Genomic DNA, 25,120 nt, shown 5'->3' with positions numbered 1-25,120 from the left:
CTGTCCTTTTTTTTTTTTTTTTTTTTTTTGACAAATGCTCTCTGGTGATGTCACAGATAATGCAATGTGTCAACACTAGGACAATTAGAAGACTGATTATTAAAAGCAGAAATAAATCATTCTGGAAATCAGCAGTGATGAGAAAGCTATAGTTCATCACCAAACACATGTAGCTAAAACATTAATGGAATTCTTTAGTGTGGTGCTGGCTCAAAGCTAGAAACGCAATGTCACTATTTAAATTAATTTTGGAGAGCTCTCTCATTCCTGTGATGGATGCCATCATCCATACAGTTTATCAGGTACTTGGGAGAGTGGGGAGAAATCTACATCAAGTGAAAAACAGGGTAGAAGGGAAAAAAAGACAACAAAATGAGCGAAAATAAATTACAGGACTCAAAGATCATGATTTAAATTGGTCTGAAAAAGGGATCCCTGCAGAGTAGAAGATACTGCCTGAGGAGTACGATCTTCTGATGCATCAGTGAACCTTAGATTCAGGCCAGTCATACACATCTGGCATGAAGGATTCGTATTCGTAGGTCCAAACCTTTGATCGAATGTAATGGTTCTTGTCTGCAGGTTCAGGGTAATGGAAAGCCATGTTGTTTGCGTACAAAAATTCCATAACCTGAAAAGTTAAATCACCATGCAGTTTGTGCCTTTTACTAAATTCACATAACATCCACGCTTCCACTGCAATATGTTTAGGACTCACAAGCTGGATAAAGACAAACACCAAAGTCTTTTTACAATTCCTGAGTGCCTTACCAGGGATCTGAAAACTTAATTTCAGAAATCAAAGGAGAATAATTTTGGCCCATCATCACTGCCAAACTGAAGCATCCAACAAACCCAAGATTTTTATAAGTGTCTCTTATTAAAGGCACAAAGAATTGGGTATTTTGTGCCCAAGCACCTAGTGTTCAAGGGTCATACTGTGCAATTCAGGAGGTTAATGTACACATAAAACACTTTTAGTACAGTCCATTTTTTATGCTTCACACTCACCTTGACAGCAATATAAATAGAAACTTCCCTGATATTAGACAGTGGAGGATAAAGTCTTCCTTGTGCAAGTTCTTCATCGGTCAACTGTTCTGTCAACGCCTGAGTTAGAAAAATAAACAAGTTTTATTTACTGCATCCCAAATGGGATCAATAACATGCTAAAACACCCGAGAGAAACAAGTTGCAGTGTTCTTACTACTAGAGTGCTCCCAAAGCACTGGAATAAGGCAGTCAAAATCTCAAAATTCTCAAAGATCAACTCTGCAATCTGTGCCCATATCAGCAAATTCTGCTTGTAAGCATTTAGCAAACTAAGATCCTATTTTTTTGGAGGCTGGACTACCCATAACCATGAAAGTTGTAAGAGCACAATATGCCTGAAGGACTGCCCGTGTGTTTGGCCAGCTGATTCACTGGCTACTCCGATGTGGTAGGTGCTCCTGCTCCAGAGTGGAAAGGCAGGAGAGGATGGGAGCCCGGGCGCCATGTGCATCCCTGACCACAGTGCCAGCTGTGGAACCCAGAGCGGGGCAGGAGGGGGAGTAGGTCTGCTGCCAGACCTACGAGGCTGGGAGGCAATTTACACATGGACAGATTTCCTATTTGGGTGTTTGGTTTCTGGATGAAAAAATTAAAATTGCAGTGGAAACTGATACTTTTCACAATTTTGTTTGATCAAAATCCATTTTTTTCCATTGGGGAGGGATAAAACCAACAGAAATGAAATAGGAAACCATAGAGTTTCAGCAAGATTTGAGAAATTGCCCATCATGTCATCCACTATCATGTCAGAAGCCACAGCCTACTCTGCTTCCACACTTACCTTAGCAGCCTCTAGGAAAACCTTATCACTAATATGTCGAACACTGCTGAGGATCACAGCGAGAGCCACGCCTACAATAAAATTATTGCCAATTAGGGCCACATCATTTTAAAATATGCAGCCTGCTGCCGAGAAGCTGCGAGTCATCTAGAATGTTATTTTTAAAAATCTTCCCATACCTTTCTACACACATTCGCAAAACTACTACCATGTGTGCTAGTCATTTACCATAATAGGTGGCTTTTGACAAGGGGTTGGAGCTTAGCAGCTCAGGGAGGAAAGGGAGAGAAAGGGGAAGGCAGAGAAATATCCCTGGTGCTTCTTTGGTACCCTCACTTGTGCAGACATAACTTCAAGAAGAGCATATTGACACTTATTTTCTCCTTCCCCCCGCCAAAACAAGCAGAAGAACCCATAATGCAGCAGCTTTCAAAGCCTTTCATAACAGCCTTTTGTTTTCTTAGAAATATCCAGTTGGGTGATCTCACTGTGTGCATGTCACATATGTAGCTGCACATGCCTAACATCCATCCTTAACTGATTTCATTCATTCTTCTGATTGAGTTCTCAGCTTTAAACACTGGTAACACCTCTCCATGCTGCTTCGCTAACTGTGCCTAGTGTGACAAGGGAACCCAAGAAGAGGTGCTAATAGCCCAGTCTTAAAGATTAAAAGATGCCAATTTTATTTATTACCTGGAAAAATATAAGCATTGTTTCCTTGGCCTGGTTTGAAGGTTCTTCCATCTTTCAGAGTCACCAGCTCAAAGGGACTGCCACTGGCAAACAAGCAACGGCCCTGTTAAACAGAGGAATAATCACAGTCAGGCAGTTTCTAAAGAGCCAACAGCATGGAGCAATACAGTATTATGAAGTACAGGGACACCAGAGTCCTACAGCTCCCTGTCAGCTCTAGGACTGAGTCAGGAAGGTACTTGAGCACACAGCCAAATGCAAAAAGGCAAACGGCCCTACAATGCAACTGGATTCAAGCACATACTTAAATCCCTTGCTGACTCAATTTCTACAATCCCAGAATGACAACAACCAAACCCACCCTTTCCAGTAGGGCCTGGAAGAGACACAAGAATCAGTAAGCATCTGCGTATTTCTGCAGCTGCAGAACGTGCAATGTGTCTGCAGCAAACATCTGGAAAGCAAAAGAGGCAACCATACACATTGAATTGTGCAGCTTTCTAAGGAATGGAAGCAATCTATTTGTTTTATCATTGTTCTTTAAGACAGCAATGACTTAGAGGAACTACTCACACACAAAATAAAGTACTTGTGTGTTAACCATTATTATAACCATAACCATGTATCAGGAACCATGGCCAGACGCCAGGACCCACCACCATAGGGACTGTACACAGACAGCTGAATAATGGCCACTTCCAAAAGGAGACTGATATAGAAGCCACTTGTTTACTGATGGGTGGGAGGGTGAAGGGAGGGACTGCTGTATCACACTTTTATTGCTGAGAGGTCTGAGAGGAGTGAATAATGCAGTTTGCTTACCCTTCCTTTGAAAAGGATTTTAATCAGCACGAAATATTAAAACAAATCCAGAGTTTGAAACATACCCTCCAGATAAATGACCCGTTCCTCAAGCAGTAAAACCCCTGTAAGCAAAAAATCTTGACTTTCTTTTGAGTAACAGGTTTAGTAACGTTACTTTAAAATATTTAAGGCTCCCCAGGACCACTACATTTGAGAACAAATTACCCAAGAAGCTAAAGACTCAGGAACTATGTTTGAATGTTAGGGCATACCCATGACAATAGCCTTTTTGTGTAGGGAGCAAAACATGGTGGTGTTGGGTTGACAGTTGGACTCGATGATCTTAGAGGTCTTTTCCAACGTTAATGATTCTATATGGATACATTTGAGGACAGGACCAAAAACCAATGGAAATTAAAACACAACAAAAGCCCACACAATACACAGTGGCAGAGGGCACTAAAGCATCCTTAGGCTTTTACAGGTGCCATCTAGTGGAAAAAGAATAAGGAATAAAAGGTTAGCGATGATATCTTTCTTTCCTTACTGACTTCCTAGTTTAACTTGAGATTTTACACGAGCCAGGATTAGGCTATTCCTGTCAGACATCTCTGATCCCTAATTGCCTGACAAACTTTATTAGTTAAATGACAAAGTAAGTAAAGTCTGAGAGGATTTTCTAGGTAATTACTGTATCTTGAAGGGAAAAATATTATACATTTTGAAGGGCAAACTATGGGTAAACTGAGTACGTTTCAGAGAACTAAAGAGCATTATGAAAACAAACATGAGATATGGAGAAAACAGCCAGAAACATTACAAAATGTATTAATAAGGACTGGAACAAAATTACACCCGTTCATTTACTGACCAGCAATATTTAGTTGTCCAAATAACCCATGTCTATAAATAATAGCTTATGGAAAATCACAAATAAAAGGACACATGGATCCAATGCAGGAAAAAACAAAAGATCCTCTCTCTATTTGGCACAAACTTTTTAAATAGCACTATGCTCATGCAGCTACTTCAGTGAAGACATGTTACCACACCTGAATCTAACCAACACTGTCTTGCTTCTGCATCTGATAGCAACAACTACCCTGAGGTCCAACGCCTTGGGACTCAGCACACAGCCATGGGGAACAAATGAGTCTCTTCCCTTGAAACATCTATTGCTCTGTTGATATTCTATAAAAAGTGCAAGCAAAAATTAGGCTGATTCTCCCTCTAATAGTGCTGCTGGCCTCCTTCAGCCATCAGAGATGCCAGTAGTTTTTACATTTATTTATGCCAGCTAACGGCTTGGCTGTGTAACTAACTCTTGTTTACTTTCTGTCCAAGATATTAGAATTTAATTTTATATACTGAAACACTGCCCAACTCACTATTCTGGCTAATGCAAGATATCCAAGAGATATTAAACCATCTTCAATTAAAAGCGTTCTCATTTACTATTAAAAGCTAAAGACTAGATTTTGTCCAGAGGCTGTTATTCCCGCCTAGGGCTCACTCTGGACTTGCAAATCTCTGTAGCAAGAGTTCCCTCCAAGCTGATGAGCCCAGTAACATGGAAGAGAATCTGGGTGCCAATTGGAGACGATGGAGTTCTACCCTTCCCGCTGTGAAGCTAACACCGCTGAGGTTGTCATGCTGGAAACTGAGCCACACTAACAGTGGAAAGAAGGAGTTCATAGTTCTGCCTCAAGAAACAAGGAAAGATCTCCACCCACTCATTTTCACATATGAGTCACTTGATTTGGGGCTGTATTTAAAAAAAAAGAAAAGAAAAGAAAAAAATATGTCTTTTCACAAGCCCCACCCCTGAAGTCTGCAGGCAGGCCCTGTGGACAGGGGAAAGATCACAGCGAGCTGAAGTCTACAATGTAAAGAAAAGGCATTACCAGCCAGTTTAAAGTGGTAAAGCTAGCACTCTGTCTGCCTGATGCTCCCTTCCCCTCAGGCTCTCTCCAAAGATGATTAGTTTTTTATAAAAAGTTGTGCAGAAGGATAAGAGACTTGCTTCATTAAAGGCAAAACCAAGGGCTGGATGCGCTGGAGATAGTGTTATTAAAAAAAAAACACCCCAAAACCCCAACTTCCAAGCCCCCCCAAGCACCCCACAGTGTAATGGCTTTGAGGTAAGAGTGCTGGACGAGGTGTGTTTATTCTTGGTTCACTCATTTCAACGTTTGGTGGTGCCAGTGTACGAGACACAGACATTGCGAGAAGCGAATACAAGGACAGAGGGCCGCCGCAGACTCCTGCACTGGAAGCACAGGTCTTCGCAGGTCACTGTTAATGATACACGAGTTCTGACCTGCAGACACTAGGAAATGACTTGAGTGCAAAACAGAATTCCTGGATTGATGCAAGGACATTATCTGCTTTAAGGACTTTACTCACAACGTGGCAGCCATTACCTTTTAAAGGTTGCACCTAGTATTTATTACAATGTTAATGTAGGCTGTTTCTTTAAAAACCAAAATAATTAAAAAGCATGGTGGGAACAATTAATCAAAGCCATGAAACAGTACCTAGTGGTCATTCTTTTAAAAAGTAATAAGATTTAGGCTATTCTAAGCTTTCCAAAATGTCGTTATTTGAAAATCAAGACTTCTTTTCAAATCACTTCCATTTACTTTTGCCAGAAGACAAGAAAGATCTATATTATTATGTCAGTAAGTCCAAGAAATAATGAAATAATTCGAGTTCTTGCATTCTCACACTCAGTAAACAGTTCTATCACTAAGTGCCAATAGGTCAACATTTCTAAACATTACATACCTCTGTTAACGTATATGCTTCCTCTGCTGTGCATTCAGCTTTCACTGTAGGGTTACTTAGTGCAAATATTATGGGTCGCTCATTGATAGAGGCCATTGCTTTGATCACATCCTGAGAGAAGAGCCGCCCAGCTCCTGCAACTCCTGAAGTAAATGGAAACACATAAAAATAGAATCAATATTTGACTGCTCAGGGCAGATGACAGCGACTGTAGATTAAGTTCATGTCACCTCTGAAGTCTCCCACTCAGAGCAAAGCATCACAGGCTTTTCTAGCAGCAGGAGATGGAAACCAGGCACTGCTCTGTTAGTGGCTGCTTGAAATTCTCATTTTCACAGGAACATCTAATTAATGTGTTCCAAAAGCCTATTTTACATGATTCTTTCTATTGATCTGTGTAAAGAACATTTATCGCTGCCCCGGATAAGCAAGTGGGAACTCAAGGTTCTTCACAGATGATTCATGCTAGCTGGGTGTTAACTGTGCAATGCACATTCCCTTGATATTGGTATTTCTGACCACACCCAAACACACAGGTACAAATACATAAAAATGGTGTACATTAGTACAACGGCTACAAACTTCAGGGTAGCTACCGAGCCAAAAGCTTTTCTTCTCCAAATAAATCATGTGCAAAGGAAATTGCAGAGTTGTACGAGGAAATACCTGTAATCCCATCTGACCTCTGCAGACAGCCACAGTTATAAATCAATACCTACATATGTCAGTGACCTAACAGGTATTGGTGATCTGCAGTATGAAACAGCTGCTTCAAGCCATGCTGCTGGCAGATTCTGGCCAGAGAAGCTGACTGGGGAAAGGAAGGTCAGAAAAAAAAAATTACTCAAGTTAGGGAACTCCTGTAAAGTAGAAAATGCTGTGTTTGTGACTGTTCTTGTAGGGAATGTGTCTGGGAAAAAGGTTGTATTTTTGTCTTCCTGACTCTTAGTGCCCTTCATTACAGTTTCAGTTCATTGTGCCCATGCAGTCCCTGAGAACATGCTCAGAGAGGTCCAACACCAGCTGGACAAGGTGGTTGGAACCACCTGGAGGAACTGGAGGAAGCAGTTAACAGGGATACAAGATGCAGAAGGAGCACCACAGCTGCAGTGAAGGATGCACTGAGAGCTAATCTGCAGCTCAGTATATTTTCAAGCAGAAAATGGACCTCACATTTTCATCTTCTTTACATCAGCAGAAATGCAGATCACTGTCACCAACCTCCTTGGACCCACATTAGCAAATTAAATGCAGTGAATAACCAAATGATGGAAACACAGAAGCAAAATAACCTTACTTACCAATGATAGCTGAAGGCCGAAGTACATTCACTGCCTCTACAAATGTCTTTGGTATCTGCTCTGGCGCCTGATGCGTAAATGATTCTTGATTGGAATCTACCTTTTGTTCTCGGCCCTATAGATAAAAAAAGTTGATTCTTTTTGTGAGAAGGATACGGAAAGCACTGGCCATCTGTATTGTGGTATTTCAAGGCACGGTGCACCCCTACCTGAACCAGTAAACCATGTTTGTCAAACATCCATATTCTCCTGTAGGCTTCCTCAGCAGACACACCGCTTTCCATCATAGCCATAACAATGAGGTTTGCAATTCCCAGGGCGGCCTTGTGGATAAAAGGACTTCGGTTTTTAAAAAGTCACAAAAGAAGCCTCTCATCACAAACACCACCCTGTTCAAGATCCCCACAAAAATCATTTAGTAAGTCAGCTCTGAAACACGAGCAATGTTTGCCTAGATGGGGGCAGACTCCTGGGATCAACAGCATCATGTCTTCTGGCAAAAGAAAGAGGCAGCTCTCCCGGGTACTGTGCCCCCATGGCTGTACCAGTTCAGCAGCCATAATAAAGCAGCCCAACCAGACAATAACAACAAGTTAGTGCTGCAGCCCTCCTGTCAAGAAACCACAGCATAGTGTTTTGTGCCAAACTGCTTTCCAAATCTCTCTCTGCTCCCCCTGTCTGTGATAAAGGCCTTGCAGACAGAGGGCAGAAAGTGGATGCTGGCAGTGCTTCCCTCCACATCCCGTCTCTTGGCTCGCTGTACATGCTGTTAAGTCTGGCAGGAGAAATAAGGAAGAGGGAAGAGCAGAGCAGGGCTCAGTGCTCAGGCAACAACACAACATCGGCCAATTACTGCAATCTGGACCTTCCCCAGCTGGAGAAATGTTCAGCTAATTAAGTTATTGTCAGGACCACAGAAGCAATTTTGATGATATACCAAGAAGCATGGTGCTGGTCCCGACACTGCTGCCCCAGTAACTAACTAGTGTCTGCTGCAAATAGTCACTGACTTAACTTGCTAAAAAAACCACTCTGTACTTCTCTCCAATGCTATAAAAATTAACAAGATGTTCTTACCCCCTTTCTTACTAAACCATAATTTTATGGTAAATTCCCCTTCAACTACATGCAAGTCCCTGATGTTTTTTTCAAGTCCATGTAAGAAAGTGAAAAACTTGAGTCCTTGCAAATGTTAAACACCTTTCCAATAGTCACCTTTAAGCAGGTAATCCCTCCTCTTAATGTATTTCAGCTGGAATTATATAAAAAGTTCTGCAATGGAATTCAGAGAACGTGAATCTCCACAAGTCCCACAGAACCAGAAAATATACAGTTAAATCTCTTGTCGCTCTAGAGTCCTTAAGAGAACTCACCTCTCCTGCTCCAAGGAACAGCACTTTCTGCTCTGCAAGTGGTTTACCAGTGGCTTTCTGTGCTGCCAGCAGTCCTGCCAAGGCCACTGAAGCTGTCCCTGTGAAAGCAGTACAAATCTAAGGAGAGCTGAACAGATCTACATGGCGGATTATGGTTTTAGGCACAGTTTTTGCATATACATTAAGGAACATAAACAAAGGGTATACCTTGAATATCGTCATTGAAGGTACAATATTTCTCTCTGTATTTTCTTAAAAACCGAAAAGCATTGTGGTTTCCAAAGTCTTCAAATTGGATAAGGGTGTTCTGGCCATACCTACAGAACATGGCAAATATTCCTATCACTACACACATAAAGAAATAAATTCCTTTTAAAACAAATCCTGCACGTAATCAATTATCTTTGGAAAGAAGATGTCCTCAGGCCTGTCACTGCTTAAGACAGTTCCATCTCCGCTCTGTGCATATCTAACAGATAACTACAGGCAGCATGTGCCAGGTCACAGAGAGAATCACTACAGAGACAGAAATACAGCCATGTCTCTTGACTTTTAGTCCTGTCCTTATTCCTTAAATGACTGTTTCAAGGACAATGTGTTACGGGGGTTTTTTGCCAGCAGTTTTGGCCATACTTCCGTGCAGAATATTCAGTGTCATACCTGTCTGTAATGGCTTCCATAAATTCATCAATAAGGTCATCATAGACCTGTGAGCGATCCCTTTTTTGGTACAGGCCCATATAAAATGGATCTTTTAAGAGTGTCTGAAAAAGAATAAATCAAAGACAGCAGCAGGATGAATCACTTCTTCAATATACACTTCCCAGAGTTCACAGCAACACATTTCACACCAAAGATACTGCATTTATATAGCCACTGTAACTGCCTCCAGTCTACATCAATGATCAGTAATTTCAGCTGGCACTTGAGGTTGGTGATGGCTGCTTTTAAAATGGAACAAATCAATACTGTGAACAATAAACTGCTTTAATAAATCTGATTCACATTTCCAGCTTCTTAAAGTCAGGTCAACCTGACTGTCTATTTTATGGTGTTCCAGCATTCAAATTACTTCCAAATGCACCATTTCACTGACAAATTAACTGGCATTTTTCAATCACTGATATGTAACTGTATAGTGAATTCCAAATCATTTACCCTTACATAAAACATTTGGGTTTATCTTACATAAAAGTACTCAAATAAAAACCTTCTCTCATAGTACTAAATACTCTTAAATAAATACTTTTCATAGGGATAACTTATGGCAGGCAAAGTTCAGTCAAACTCACTGTATTATCAGTTCCAACGTCGATGCACACAGGCAAGCATTTATCTGGATTTATTCCTGCACAGGCTGTATACAAACACAGCTTTCCTACTGGAATTCCCATCCCATACACACCTAGGTCTCCAAGACCCAATATTCTTTCTCCATCAGTGACGACAACAGCCTGAAAACATAAGTAGGTGAAATTACATATGATCACTGAAATTTATAAAGTTTAGAGCAATACCAGTTGTGTTTTTTTCCAGGCAAAAATTCAGGTATGGTTGCACAGTCAAACAAAGAATAGATTACAAGGAATATTTTACTTGAAGCAATAATGCTTAATGTTAGAATCTTCTATGCTCCTTTTTCTTTGCTGAAACCCAGTGCCCAAATCTTTGAAAGCTAAGTGGAAAGGATCCAAGCTGCCATGTGGAACTGCAGCTTGTAACTTGGGTTTAGGATTTCCACTTGTAAACCCAGACATCAAAAAGCTCATGTAAGTATCATTCACCTCATCTCCCCTTGTGGTTCTCGACACAACTGGGTCATACAGGATTTAATGGCAAAATCTGGGCCTCCCAACTACCACTTCTGTGTCCTAATCTGAGGACGAGATCACCTCTCCTACTGCTATGTAACACTAAGTAAGACCAGAGGTGCATCCCCCACACCTCCCCAAAAGGTGGAATAATAAAGTAAAATAAAAAGTTTGGCAAGTCTAGTTCTCATCATCACTGTTTACTCAAACCATAAACCTCATATTTAGGATAAAACACTGCTCTTCAAGATACACATTATCTTCATTAACTGTATTTTGCCATCATCATCAAACAGCCAAGGATGCATTATTTAGTATTTACATTTCCATCAAATACTAAAAAATCTTAAGAAGCTCAACTGAGATTAAATAACAACTAGAAAAAAATTATACAGTGGTAGTACCTTAACGTCATTCTCTGGCCAGTTGTTCACAATTGACCTTATATGGCCTCTGTCTGAGATAGAAATAAATAATCCTCTGAAATAAAAAAACAAAGCAGAAATATTTTATAGGTGGCAATTAGAAATTTCACCTTGCTTTGTAAAACTGAATGTCAAACAGTAAAATTTTCTTAAAATTGAAAGCGTTGCAATCATGGACATAAATCCCTCAAAGGACAATTTGTAATACACAAGTCTATTCAGCTACTTTGACGCTCTAAAATAAGAACACAGAGAAAATACTTTTCATAATGCTACCTGGATTTTACACTACTACCTTTAAGAGTCCTCTAGGGCAAAACACCTCTGGTGTTACCATCAGACATGACAGGATCTACGCTCCCCTGTAAGGATATGAGAAGGGAACGTGACCCCAAGCCTGGCTTTACCTCAGTGAATCTCCGTTCACGACACTACACAAGGTGAGGGGAGAGAAAAGAAAGGAAAGAGAAAGACAGGGACTGAGCATACTGTCTTCTCCAAGACCAGGAGGAGAACAGTGCTTGAGTGCTCCCCCATGGGAACATGGGAGGGGAGGCAAAGGAGCAGAAAGGAGCAGAGGTGAAGAGAAGAACGGTCTGTACTACTTCTGCTCGGGCAAGCCCTCTGTGGTTAGAAGGAAAGGGGGCATGAAAGGCTCGGCAGAGGTGGTAACAGATCAATTACCAACACTTGGAAAGTGCTGGTTCTGGGAAAGAAAGGGGCACATCCTGAGTTCCTGTCCATGCTGCTATTTCTTGTACAGAGGGAGGACAGTTTTCAAACTGGTCTATAATACATACAGAGACGTGGAAGAGAAAAGGACGTATGTGAGAACTAAGAGTACATCCTTCACATCCCCTGCCCTAGCTCAGGAGCAAAACCATGAGCTTCTTACTGTCTTTATCACAGCAGCTGCACTAGGCAGCCGAGTCCTCACAGCAGCAAAGGATTAGCCCTTCCTCCACGCAGCACTAAAGCCCTCAAGCCAGAGAGCTCTAGAAATACACTTTGGATTGCACTGAGAGTATCATGGAAATGAGCTGAAATGACTGCCGGTCTGAACTGGCTTTCTCAACACAGAGCTAATAACCTGAATGGTTGTTTTAAAGTCACCGCTAAACCCAAACTGGATCCCAGCCAAGTGTATTTACTGTGTCAGAATAACTGAAAGCTGACTCCTGGTAGCAACCGCTTTAATACAGGGACTATCTGCACCGAATGGAGTCTGCTGAGCTACCGTGAGTCAAGCCTCTCCCTTCCTGCTTTGCCAACATCTCTCCTCACACACTGCTCGCTGGCCTCTGCTCCAGCGCCCAAGACGTCATGCTGCGCTGCTCTGCAGAGCATCGTGAGAATCTCTCCAGCACTGGGACCCTTTGCCACCAGCAAGAACATATTGGTCACGGCTTCGATTCTGCCGGGACCACAGTTAGACTGAGCCTCCTCCAGCAAATCTGCTGTAGGGGTGTGCGTGCACTCATGTTCCTGCCTCTCTGCGCGGGCTGCGTGCAGGGCTGCATTTAATGGTGAGCTACCCCTCCCGAGCAGAGGGGTAACTTTGCTGCCCTGACTTGGCACAACTCTTGCATAGCTGAATCCAAACAAACATGAAATAAACCATTTCCAAACCCCAGTCAAGTATACAGAGAAAATTATAACAGAAGTAGCAGCAATATATATCTATTGTTCTTACTTTGGTCTCCTGAAGATGTGTCCATACTGGGAGCAGGCAAGGCCTACTGTTGGTGTGTATACAATTGGCATTAACCGCTCAATATCATCTTGTAATACCCTATAGAATAATTTTTCATTTCTCTCTTGGATTCCCATTATGTAGATATACCTGAAATCAAGCAAAAGAAAGAAAAACACTTCTTGTTTTACATTTATGCTTATTTAAAACAACGTGAAAAATGTCAAAGCAAAAACCAAACTTGCTTCATGTTATTTCTTCATGAAATTCCTGCTTCCACTCGAGTTGGGCTTTGAGCACTAAACAAAAGTTGGAAAAGAGAGAGTAGCAGTACTAAAAAGCTGAAATAAAAATACTGGATGTGACACACCATGCATGCAAAGAACTTAATGCACAAACATGCATTGCAATAAAAGATAACCCATGGATTTATTACAGGATGCAGCTGGGAGTCTCATTACTGTTAAAAAAAAAATTATCAGTGAAAGAATTTTTCATCCAAAAAAAGCAAGGTTCTGACAGTAAGGTCTTGTTAATCCTAACATTAACACAGTCGTAAAACAAATTAACTCCTAACAAAAAGTTCATTTCGAAGGACTTACCTAGGTGTGTAAACCAAACCTGCATTTTTGCAAATCTACCTACCAATCTACTGTGTATCAATTCATATTCAGTCTTGCTGACCCGACAACATAAAGATAATGAATTAGCAATTTGTCTTAGGCTACAGCAACCAGGCACTTTGCCAATACAGATGACATGACTGTTTCAGATCAGCAAGTGACATGATGTGGATTTAAAAGTCATCTTTCAGTTTTCATGAGAACAAAAGAGTTTTGATGTGGTCCAGTAAGCCTCAAACCATTCCAATGCTCCTCTCGCCTTTAGGAGGCTGCGTATTTTTACATGCAGATATACATAGGCTTATATGAAAACAGTAATAGGATGCTAAAAACATGCCATTCTAAAAAGACCAAATCAAAATCCTTCATATTGTTTTCACCAAACCAGTGGGTTAAACAAAAAAAAAGACTCATAAAAAAAATTACCCATTATAAGAGTCAAAATTCTAACCCTGTAATTCCCTTCCAGCAGTAACTACTGTATATGATAAACACTGTTTTTCATACCTAATTATCAAACCCTCAATTTGCCTTCACTCACATATTTTTCTAGCGTGCACTAGCTGCCCCTTTCCCCTCCTCCAATAGTTCTGTGCTCTAACAACCTGCCACACAAATCTTACATATTACAGAAATACATATTACAGCAAGGTTCAAGCTTTCTTTTTCGTTATCTTATGACTATGGAGTATAAAAAAAAAGCTCCCCAACCTCATTTAGCCGCATGATGAATGCATGATTGATGAAAGCAGTTTTCTGTGCAAAAGTGAAAATAGCCTCCAACAACTGAAAAACCCAGTGGAGGCACAGAAACCTTGTTTGGTTATCCCCATGAAATATTTTACAGCAATTTCCATTTACTTGCATGACAAAACAAGGCCAGAAGACTGCTTACTTTTCCAATGGGTCAGTCATTTTTGCCAAATTCTTATGGAACCGTAAGGCTTGAATGTCTTGTGTCTCTATTTTAGGAGGTAGAAGTCCTTGCAACCCAAGCATCTGTCGTTCATGTAATGTAAAGGCCATACCCTGAAAACAAGAGAGGTGAGAAATAATTAGCAGTTCTTCCTCTAGCATTTCTATTTATAATGTCTTTCTATTTGCCATTTCAGACTATGCACTGCATCCTTTTCTCACAGCAGGTGCCACAGAAGGCAGGGTTTGGATATAGTTGCCTCTGCTGGGGTTCTCCTCATCCTTTGTGGGTATCCCCTTTGACCACAGCTTTTCCACATCTCTGAGACCTTATGCCCTTTGCCAGATTTCATTTTCCTTTGTGAAACTGGAGAACAACTAAGAGATCCCACTGCAGAACAGGCTAAGGTTTAAAAGTAAAGTAATAGCTGCTTCTTGAATTGTTTCGTAGGAACATAAGGTTGACCAGGAACATGTGGGTCACCCAGGCTGGTCCCTACAATCACAGACAGTAACATTCAGAGAGCTTTCTCTGAATTGCTCCATTTGCTGCTTTTTTCTACATACTTTCGGTAATCCAGCCAGATCCCAAAGTTACTGAATTGCCCTAATGCTTCTATTGAGATCACAATTCAACCCAAATCCTTCATTTTTACTTAGGGCTAGAACTAACCTATTCATCTTCAACTGTAGTTGTCTACTACCAAAAAGACTCATTTGTAACAAATTAAGTTTCAGAAGAGTTAAACCACAAACATATCCCAGCATTTCATTCTTCTCCGTTTCAAGGTGGATGAAGAGTTTAATTTATTGTTATTGAAACACTAATTTGAATTATTTGACAATAACATTCAGTAAAACTGGCTTTTCACTTAGTACACGTAACGCCCTGCTGCCAGATACCTGCTAGCGGAGACATCTTCACAGGGCAGTTAACTCGAGGCGTAACGTTGCAGAACGTTAAGTGACCCGAGTCCGGATTCACAGCCAACCTGGCTCAAAGTGCTGACCCCACTTCCGACAACAACTGACCCCACTTAAAATTTGCCACTTCCAAAAGGGCAATGATAAGCTTTCCTTATTTCAGTTTATCCAACTGGGTCAGTTCAGTGAATGATTAAATCAATACTTGTGAACGCAACAGCTGAAAACCCAGGAAAGCCTTTGCTGTTCCAAGGCTGTGCATCAATCTGTGAGCAAAAGCGGAATCTGACAGGGAAAGGTCTGCTAGTTGCAATGTTTTGAAAGAGCTGGAAACAAGAAACATCAGTTCTGCTCACAAACAACAGTTCCTTTGTTTAATAAAGCAGCTAGATTAAAAAACAAGAGCACGTTTTCTCAAATTTCCCCACGCTAGAAGTGGATTCTTACTGCCAAGTTAAAAAAAAAAAAACGGTTTAAAAAAGCTTTCTAAGGTTTGTTTTAAGCCTTGTAATTCCACTCCAAATTCCTCCTGCAATCAGAAAAAATCGCAAGAAAAAAAATTAATATTTTCCGACTTTAGAATAAAAGACAAATTCAGATTAGAATATATATATTTTCACCTCTGCTTATGTTTGAATAGACTCTCATAGGTATTTGTAGAAAGCACGCCCATTAACAAAAAATACATCTAATTTAGAGTCTATACTTAGTGTAATTCAGCACACTTGAATGGTTTAGAACCAATATAACGACTCCTTAGGAAAAAACATAATTAAAATAATTAATGTTTTTACATAATTTTTCTCTTTGCTTATTTAAATTACATTTACTACCAGTTGTTTTGACTACACTGATTTAAGCACCTGCTTTTCTGTACTAATTCTATACTATGTTCTAAAGTAATAAAATATTTGAAGAGTTAGAAAGCAAGAAAAAAAGAACAAAACCAAAAAACTTCAGTGTTTTGCAAAAAACACTTCCAAATACTTTCTTGCAAAAAACTGTAAGTATTTAACCCTAAACTAGATCAATGCTTTGTATTTCCGACAACCTTCTTTGTAACAGATTTCACATTAAATACCGAACTCAATTTATCCTTTTTCTACTATCCGCGAGTCATTCGCAAACCATTGTTTTTTTCTTTCCTCATGTAATTGTTATTCTCAAGTATTCTTCCAATGGTGTCTGTAAATAAATTCCAGATGACGGCTTATTCCTGAACTTTTTACCCTTGCTGCTGGTCTTTTGCTGGGTGTAACAATCACTTTAGCCACATGGTAATTATTTTTGAAAACTGGTTTGAATAATCCAAAACTTCCACTAAGAACAGAACCATGTAAGCAGCACCAGCACGAGGAAAAAAAAACCATGAGGAACACACACTGTATATATTTTTTTTCCTTATATTGCAAAGGATCTGCTTTAGTTTCTCTTCTGCATACTTCACAAGAAATATTGAAAGATTCTCTGGGAATGTAAATGCATCTGCCAAAGTTGCATGGAAGCGAACCACGCAAACACACATCTCAGCTGTCTTCCCCTTTTCCTTAACTACCCCCTAATTTGTTACCATCAGCAGTTTATGTCTTTTTAAAACAATCGTTTCTCAACACAAACAGAACTTGATTTAGGATACAAAGCTAAGTACAGCTGGTAAACATCCGTAATATTTTGACTGTTACTTTAGGCACTACAAAACCAAAAATGATGCCAAAAGATTTACGACATTAAGAAGGGGGGGGCGGGGGGGAAGCTTAGTCTCTTTTCAGAAGATTATATATATAAACACTGGTCAGTAAAGCCACTACTGTCACCAGTTTAAGGCATGTCAAAGGCCAGAATCCCTTCAGTGGTACCATACTGGATACACTGACATTTTACTCTAAACTAAAGCTGAAATATCTCACTAGCAAAACCTACATCATCCCCATCAGAAACTCTCAAGTCCCTTAAAAATAAAGTCTACCTAATTTCTGATTTCCACTATCAGCATCACACTGGGATATGGCTTCTCCTTAATTTCCCTGTACAGTGAAACCAGTGACCTTAAACTACCTGGGTCCTTAATAATATCAAATGAGCCCTGAGGTTAATACTAAGCAGAACAGCTACCCATCTTTATTCAGTTTATTCACATTTTTTCCAGTTTACAGGCAACCTGGTTTTTCAGTGTATCTGGAGTTACAATAACATTAAACACAGCGAATTCTTTAAGTGGTACTAAGTACTTCCAGCTGTTTATTTATGTGACAATTAGCTCTTACCACATTAAAAGATGCTTTAATTTTTGCCCAGGCCTAACTCAGGACCCTGAATGCCATCAGGGCATGCCCTGACCTCCATACAGAAATTTAATCCTCGTTCCAACTAGAACAGAACAAGTTTAGTCCAGAGCAGCACTATAAAAAAAACCCAGAGCCCTTCCAACACTTGCTGTATTCTCACTCATTATCTTTGCCCATGACCATCAGCTGCCTATTGTTTTGGAATTTAATCCTCGTTCCAACTAGAACAGAACAAGTTTAGTCCAGAGCAGCACTATAAAAAACCCAGAGCCCTTCCAACACTTGCTGTATTCTCATTCATTATCTTTGTCCATGACCATCAGCTGCCTGTTTTGGATTTGGGATTGCGGCTTGTTCTCCATACAGCACCTCACAGGACAAAGATTTTCCTAGGAGCTGCAGTATTACAAATTTCCTAGCCTTTTCCTTCATTTTATAAACCCCAGTACAGTTTGACAGTTCCCAGTGAATCAGGAGGCACTCAGCAATTTGCAGCACTGGGACTGATGTTCTCAAAGGCACTTAAGCTCCCAGCACCTACTTAAGGGCCAAATTCCCTCTGGTTTCCACTGGGATTAAATGCCCAAATACTGTAATGATTTGGGCTTAAGTCACAGAGATCACTTTTTGGTTTCCTTTGACGCATAGTGCTAGGTGTCCTTTCTCTGAGTGTTATCCACTGACTTTCACTTAGATTAGTTTCCTTAATCCTCTTTAGAGCTCAGAAAAAACAGGTGTCCTTTCTAAGATAGTGCAGACAAAGCAGGGAGCGCATCCAGGAGAAAACCCAGCACACTTCAAAGACCACAAATGAATAAATTAATACACATGGACAAATTTATTGCAACAATACCAACGTACTGCCGTGGGGAGGAAAAAAAAAAGGCAAGTAAAATGAAGTGTTGACAGTTTTTTAGTTACGACAAGCTCACACTGAATCACTACGTACTGTGCCTTTAATCCACAAACGATCTGGCGCTGGCACCTCACTTTAGCCCTAACAACTGGGCTCTACTATACAAAGCGAGTGGTGCTATAAACACCAGCACATAAAAATTCTAGTTGCCTACCTTGCATGAAGGTGAACAGTACACCTGAATCCTGCAAGCATGATTTTTATAGCACCACTGAGTAAGTAACACTGAGAGGTTTCTAAGCAGGGAAGTACTAGTGCGAATAATTTTTCCCCACCTGCAAAGTCTTGCAGGCATATATATAGGAGAGGATACTTTTACCTGATACCATAAATACTCTCAAGCATTCTGAAAACCTGTACAGTTTGTAACAAACAACCCATTCAAAGCCCCTGATAAAGATGTAAATGCAGAGTATATCCAAACATGCCCCTGTTTGGAAAATGAGTTCGCCTACTTCACAGGGAAGATTTAATCGACTGGTTTTCATCTAACTTCTAATCATTGTTATAACATATTCAGCAGTTTAGAGCAGGCTTTGAAGCAGCATCATAAATGTTTTTAAAATAAAGTAGATTTTACATTGGATTGTGGGCTGCTTCTCTTAACTCTGCTTCCTTTTGCTAAATCACAAAGTTCACTATTGCACAACATGTCTCCACTTCAAATTAATAAAGTTCACTCATATGAATCAAAGGCATTTGCTATCTCAACCATAGATTCAAAGTTTCTCTGTGTTTATGAGAACAGTGTAGAATATGGAAATCTCCTTTGATTTCTTTCCTCCATTTTTTAAACTCAATTTCATATCTTTATTCTTCCAGAAACAGCATAGTATATATACTGGAGGGTATGGCTGACACAGCACAGCAATCTACTCCCTGCTGAACTGTGAAATGACCCAGATCTTCCCCAGGTTATTAAGCCTTTAAAGACCTTAGTCTCTCTGTAGGCAAAGATGCCACCAGTTCTTGTACCGCCTCAGTATGTGTGGAACCAGATGTAAATTTTTCCAGATTTAGCTAACCCACAATAGCTCTCATTTACTAACGATGTGGCTTCAACTAAAAGCATTCCCCTGCAGAAAATGGAAAAAAGTCAGCAACAGAAAGCCTTTACACACCAGCAAGAAAGTCATCCAGTCTCTCTAGGGTTTGTTTCCAAGCACCAATGGTTATGGCAAAGCTGCACATTGCGAATCATAAGCATGATGGACTGAAATGGTTCATCTACACCATATAGCACCACTGAACACCTCAGAGACATTTCATTAAACTGCTATTTTTCTAACTGAGCAGATGCTATTGCTTTTGTTCTCCTTTAAATGGCATTAATCCTACAATAAAAAAAAGAAATCGAAACAATTAAAAAACTAGACAGCTTCCTTCCTTCCTCCACCCACTGTCCCAGCAGCTCACGAGAGAGCAGAATAGCTGATCTAAGTTAAATGGGGTGCAATACTACCTACCACCTTTGGCACTTATAGCACCTTTTCAGACAGATGATAAAAGCTGGTTACAGATTCAACAGTTCCACCTTTCCACATTTAATTCCCTTTAAAAGCATGCAGATCTCAACAAGTTGACAAAAGCTGCAGAAGCTGCAGATGCATGACCATGCAACCTCCATCCAGCAATCCCTCCATCTCCAAACCAATTGGGCAGGACACTAAACTTGTGGGACTTTCGGGCTGGGTGTGTGCGTGGGTGTGCGCGCAAGGAAACTAGCAGTTTCTATCAGTTTCCTGCCTTCTAGGATCTTTCCTCACGACTGATCAGAAACTGCCGGTAGTATTTCGAGCACCGCATTTCTTAGCGACATGACAATTACCATTCGCAGCACATCTCCACATCCTGTTTATCCTGGTTTCCCCAGGAAGGCCGACGGGCATTGCGTATTCTACACCCTGGCTATTCAACCCAATTGACACAGTCTAAAAAGTATTAAAACAACAGAAATCAAATGTGTCAAAAAACAGCGTGTTGAGAAAGGGCACTGGAAGGGGAAGAGAGCATCTGCTTTTAGATCTTCAAGTTCATACAATCTTTCTTGACATTCTCTTGTCCTAGCCTATTTATTTTGTCCAACTAGCTTTAACTTTGAGTTGGACTTTTTGTTTGTTTGTTCTTTATTCTGAATTGGAAACATGCTGTTGGGATATTTGCCAGAAGTCAGTGAGGTCACATACATCTTTGTTAAGAAAACTGATTCTTTAAACAAAGGTAATCTATCAGAGTTTCTGGAAGTATTCAGTAAGGCATAGATGAAAACAAATTGGGCTGAAAAAGCTGGGAATGGATACAGATAAAACTGTGATTAATGGTCTAGCTAAATACCACATATGAGAAGATAACCACCCATACGGAAAATAGACAGTGGGACAGTTCCTCAGGAATTGGTCTGGGATTAAACTGACACTTGTGACACCGGCAGTGAATTTGTTTTTAAAATTTATCATGTATTCTCATGCACATGTGCCCAGGCATATACATAAATACACGTATGTGTGCATGCATGTGTGTGTTCAATGCAATGTCCTAAAGATATTTGCTGAAGCTAAAAATTTGAGAGGCATTGTCAGTACAGGAGAACGATACTAAAGAATGAAATAACCAAACAATATTGAGGAACAGAGTAATAGGAAAAGGGGTAATGGAATCAACTGTACAAAATACAGTCATGCACTTAGACAGTAACAAGAAGAACTGATGCCACAAGGTAGAAAAATCACCAACCACAATACAGGAAGTGTCACAAATTATTCAGAGTCACAAATTTGCTGCAAGCACACAGAAAGCAAACATACGAATAATGTTACAGGTCACGTATTTCCAGTGAAGATAAAGACATACTGACGCCACTCTACGTGGCAGAATGGACATCGCCAAGGTCAGGGATCATCTACTCACGCATCATCTGTTCTGTGCTGGAAGAAGAAATCCTGGCCCTTGAGTGAGAATCCGAAGCATTACCACAATATAAAGAACAATTTAATTGCCAGTCCTAAACAAATGAGATCGTCCTAACAGCGTTCTAAGCACCCAAAAAGCTTAAAATGCTGCCTTGGCACAGCAGGGAATAAAAGGCATAGCAGAATAAAAGGTCTTGAAGCCAATTAACTGTAATTTGAATCCCTATCACAGAGCAGAAATCAAACATCATGGAAGATCGTAAACATACATGGATGCCAGCAATGCAGTTACAGTATGTTCTGCAATTGTTTGGCTGCAACAGCAAGGGCATTACCGATATAGCTCATGACCTTTTCTGAGCCGTCCTGACAATAAACACTTGAAAGCCGGCCTTCAAACATAAAACCCCAAACCAGTTCATGTAGGTGTAGTATGTACATGCAAAAGACAGGTAAGGATGGGAGAGAAAAGAAAAAAACAAATGGTAAGAGAAAAACTTACTCCAATGGCAAAGAACTGGAGCAGATTAATTTGCACAAGGGGAAGGGGTGGTTTTCTGTTAGTGATGCTGCCATCTTGCAGTTCTTATTTAAGGGCCCATGAATATTAAAGGAGACCAAATGTTCTGTAGAGCTGATAGGGACTGTAAAAACTAAACATAAGCAACTAAACCACAAATCATAAAATGATGTTCTCAACAAGCTGCCAGCAAGAGATAAAGCCCTTTATCTGTGCCTGTATGTATATGATATATATATGAACATGAGGCACTGTGGGCAAGAAAAGCACAAAGGGTAAAGTACTTTCCATATTTAGTCAATCATTTATTTCTCTGCTGAATTTCCAAAATACACTTCTCTACAGATACTGCATCCAGTATCAAGCAGTATCACTTAGCTAGCTTACAGACCCATTCAGACAGGTGTCAGCCTTAACAACAGACTGATACAACAGAGCCGAACAAATGTGGAAAGTTTTTTTCCTCTCACAGGTATCATTTCTTGGAGACATTAAAGAATTAAAAAAAAATTAACTGCTATTAATAAGAAGCTCTCTGTTCTTCCCTCCTCCTCAAAAAAAACCCCATAAAAAATGCTGCATTGTGCTCAGTCCACCAGAGAATTCCAGGCTTAAAAAAAAAAAAAATTAGAAAAATATTACCACTAGAAAAACAATAAGAAATGACCTATTGTTTTTGTTTCTGAATACTGTTGCATAATCAGCACTTGGAAAAGCTTACAGGGCTTGAAATAATTTCCACTGGCATGTCAAAGTGTTTATAGCTGAGAAAAGTCTCGAGATAATCTGATCTTGACAAATCACACCAATCTATCCTTTTCTGCTTCCCCAACACGGCAATCCCAATTTTATTTTTGCAGTCAGCCAGTCTCTAACTTCTACATCTCTCTCTCTATATACGCAACCTGCATTCATGCAGTATCAAGGCATCTCATGCTACACTACACTGTACCAGAAACAGTAAGAAACATGAAAACATGACTACAGATCTTCTTGTCTTCTTCCTTTCTTTTCAGGACACTCAGGAATCACTTTTGCCAAAAGAAACACGAGCAATTCTCCCTGTAGTTATGGGCAGGACACAAGGAGATGCAGCTTGCAGTTCCTAGCTTGATATCCTCCCCAGATATTTTGAGCCCACTGGCCAACTTCTAATTCTGACAAAAGGACAAAGAAAAGAAGAAAGAAAAAAAGAAAAAAAAAAAAAGATTTTGCTGTGCAGAGGAAAGAGCCAGCCTAGCCCTTCTGCTGAGAGAAAGGCTCGGGGTTATGTGGCTGGCTTGCCAGCGGGCCAATTTATAGCAGTACGTGCTTCTTTGCGTCTAGGCAAAGGGGACAGGGGGAGAGGAGGAGTCAGGGCCATGGGCAGAAAGGAAGTGAAGGAAATTTACAGTGATGGGGAAATATAAAGCATTACAGGAGGAGAAAAAAATAAAATCAGAGAATGGGGAAGAGGAGAAAAGCCAGACATTAAAAACATAGGATAAAACTACGGAAGTCCAGCTTCCATAGCTCCATTGCTCAGGAAATACCCTGTCAGAGGCAGCTAGATTTGTCACCTTTATTGGCCACTTCAGACATCTTGGATCAGCTCCCAAAGGCCCTCATCTCATTTCTTACTAGCTTTAGTTTACACATTAATTGTTTCAATATTCCTGAAGGCTACTCTATTCCAGGAAAAAAAGAGAATGGGGATGGTGTTATGGAAATAGGAAAATTTTTGTGAAGGGGGGAAAAAAAAAAAGCTACTTTCTTAGGAGAAGTTCCTCCCAATGCATGGAATTAACATAATGTCTCTACCTCCCAGCTAGCTCCATTCAAGGCTTATTTTTAGATGCTCTCTGCCCGACTCTCTGCACAGGGATGTTTCTTACTGATATGGCTCGGTCCCAATTCACAGTCTTGCAGGAGAAAGCCAGGACTAGGACAGAGAGGCTAACACTTTCTATCACTAGCAAGACCAAATTCAGAATTAATTTTTGCAAACTATGAAATAAGACTCTCTATCTGCTGAAGCTTTACTTCAATTCAACCAGCCCAAAAACTAAGCCAGTAATCAGCAAGAATCAGCAACTCTTCATTTGGCACAAGGAAGCAGCAGTATTGATTGTGCAAACCACAGCAAACCAGGGGAAGTGCAGGCTGACAAAAGCAGACGGTGTTATTGGAAGTCCTTGCACTTAGGTGTCCATGTAGTAAACTCGAAATGATCACTGACTCCTCCATCTTCTGTACCCTTTTTTGGCTGTGGCCCAGCACACCTCCTGGAGGTGGTTTAACCTTGGAACAAGGTCCATTGGATGATTACTGGATGAAGATAAGATATTTGATAATCACACACTACCAACCTTGTTTGTTCGTGGGTTTAACATCAGTGGCTTGCCTTTTTCTTTCGTATGCGCACTGCGACATGCCATCGCACAGGGAGTGGCAGCTACTCTGAGTCGGGAGAACATTTTTTTTTTATGCTGCACCTGGGAAAAGGAAAAGAAAATCAGATACAGAGGCAGTGGAACTAATGTCCATATTTGTAGGCCATTTGTTGTAAAAGAAACAGGTACATTCTAGGTAAGACTCTTTGCTCTGACGCCGTGATAATAATAATAACCCAAAATTGCCTTGCAGCAGCCCAGAAGAAGAAAAAGAAGGAAGGCTTTACAACGACAAGAGCGCATGAGTGAGTGCAGAGAACATACAGGGATACTAATGTGAGCTAGCATTATGCTGCGGGCTGCAGTCAGCCAGCATTCACGAGGTATTGTCTTATAGCTGCACCATAAACCCAGAGCAGAATTGCCATTAGCAAATATTAACCTTCTGTGGTGGCCCTTGCAACTGGCACCAGTGCAAACACCAGGGAGGACAGAATGACTTGAGCTAGTGCAGCAAGAAAACTTAAGCTGGGTTTCTCCAATAGCTTTCTTACAATGAAATCTTGTGGCCTGGACAACAGAAAGGAAAGAAACTATGTCTATTAGCATATTAAAACTACATTAGAACAAAATGTAGAATTAAAATGGTCAAAAATTCACTGAACTCTGGATTCCATGTTTAGATTTTTTAAATTCCAAATCTAAAAAAAAAGGTTCTTTTCAGAGAGAATATATCCTTTTCAACAAAGGATATGTTTCCCTAACAAAACAAAAAATTTGTTAGTACCACTCAAAAGCTTAGTTCTTAATCTCACCAGGTGATAACCACTCTCAAACCCATTTTATTCAACTATTAATTGCAAGCTCTTTGGAGCAGAAATTATCATTTATTACATGCTTGTATAACGCAGTACCACCAGGGAATGTGTACT

At 40.3% G+C, this 25,120-nt stretch overlaps 1 protein-coding gene across 1 annotated transcript; it reads right to left on the bottom strand.

The window, feature by feature from the left end:
* Positions 1-481: 481 nt before the first annotated feature.
* Positions 482-24,272, bottom strand: ME2 (malic enzyme 2, NAD(+)-dependent, mitochondrial). The gene is made up of 15 exons (XM_009583335.1): positions 24,165-24,272; positions 14,243-14,376; positions 12,725-12,874; positions 11,011-11,086; positions 10,088-10,249; positions 9,456-9,559; positions 9,003-9,112; positions 8,796-8,893; positions 7,632-7,745; positions 7,423-7,537; positions 6,122-6,264; positions 2,531-2,633; positions 1,835-1,905; positions 1,012-1,110; positions 482-631 (listed from the first exon to the last, which is right to left on the bottom strand). The coding sequence occupies exons 1-15, from the start codon at positions 24,270-24,272 to the stop codon at positions 482-484; spliced, it is 1,737 nt and encodes a 578-aa protein (XP_009581630.1).
* Positions 24,273-25,120: the final 848 nt, after the last annotated feature.

Source organism: Fulmarus glacialis, unplaced genomic scaffold, assembly GCF_000690835.1.
Source record: "Fulmarus glacialis isolate BGI_N327 unplaced genomic scaffold, ASM69083v1 scaffold24828, whole genome shotgun sequence".
NCBI lineage: Eukaryota > Metazoa > Chordata > Aves > Procellariiformes > Procellariidae > Fulmarus > Fulmarus glacialis.
Note: the sequence above shows the minus strand (reverse complement) of the source record. Positions and strands in the feature narration are given on the sequence as shown.

Coding starts and splice junctions, on each gene's coding strand:
- ME2 (XM_009583335.1), bottom strand. CDS start 24,272: ATGTTCTCCCGACTCAGAGTAGCTGCCACTCCCTGTGCGATGGCATGT. Junction 12,875..14,242: donor ATGACTGACCCATTGGAAAA/GTAAGCAGTCTT, acceptor GCTTGATTTCAG/GTATATCTACATAATGGGAA. Junction 2,634..6,121: donor AAGCATATACGTTAACAGAG/GTATGTAATGTT, acceptor TCTGTTTAACAG/GGCCGTTGCTTGTTTGCCAG.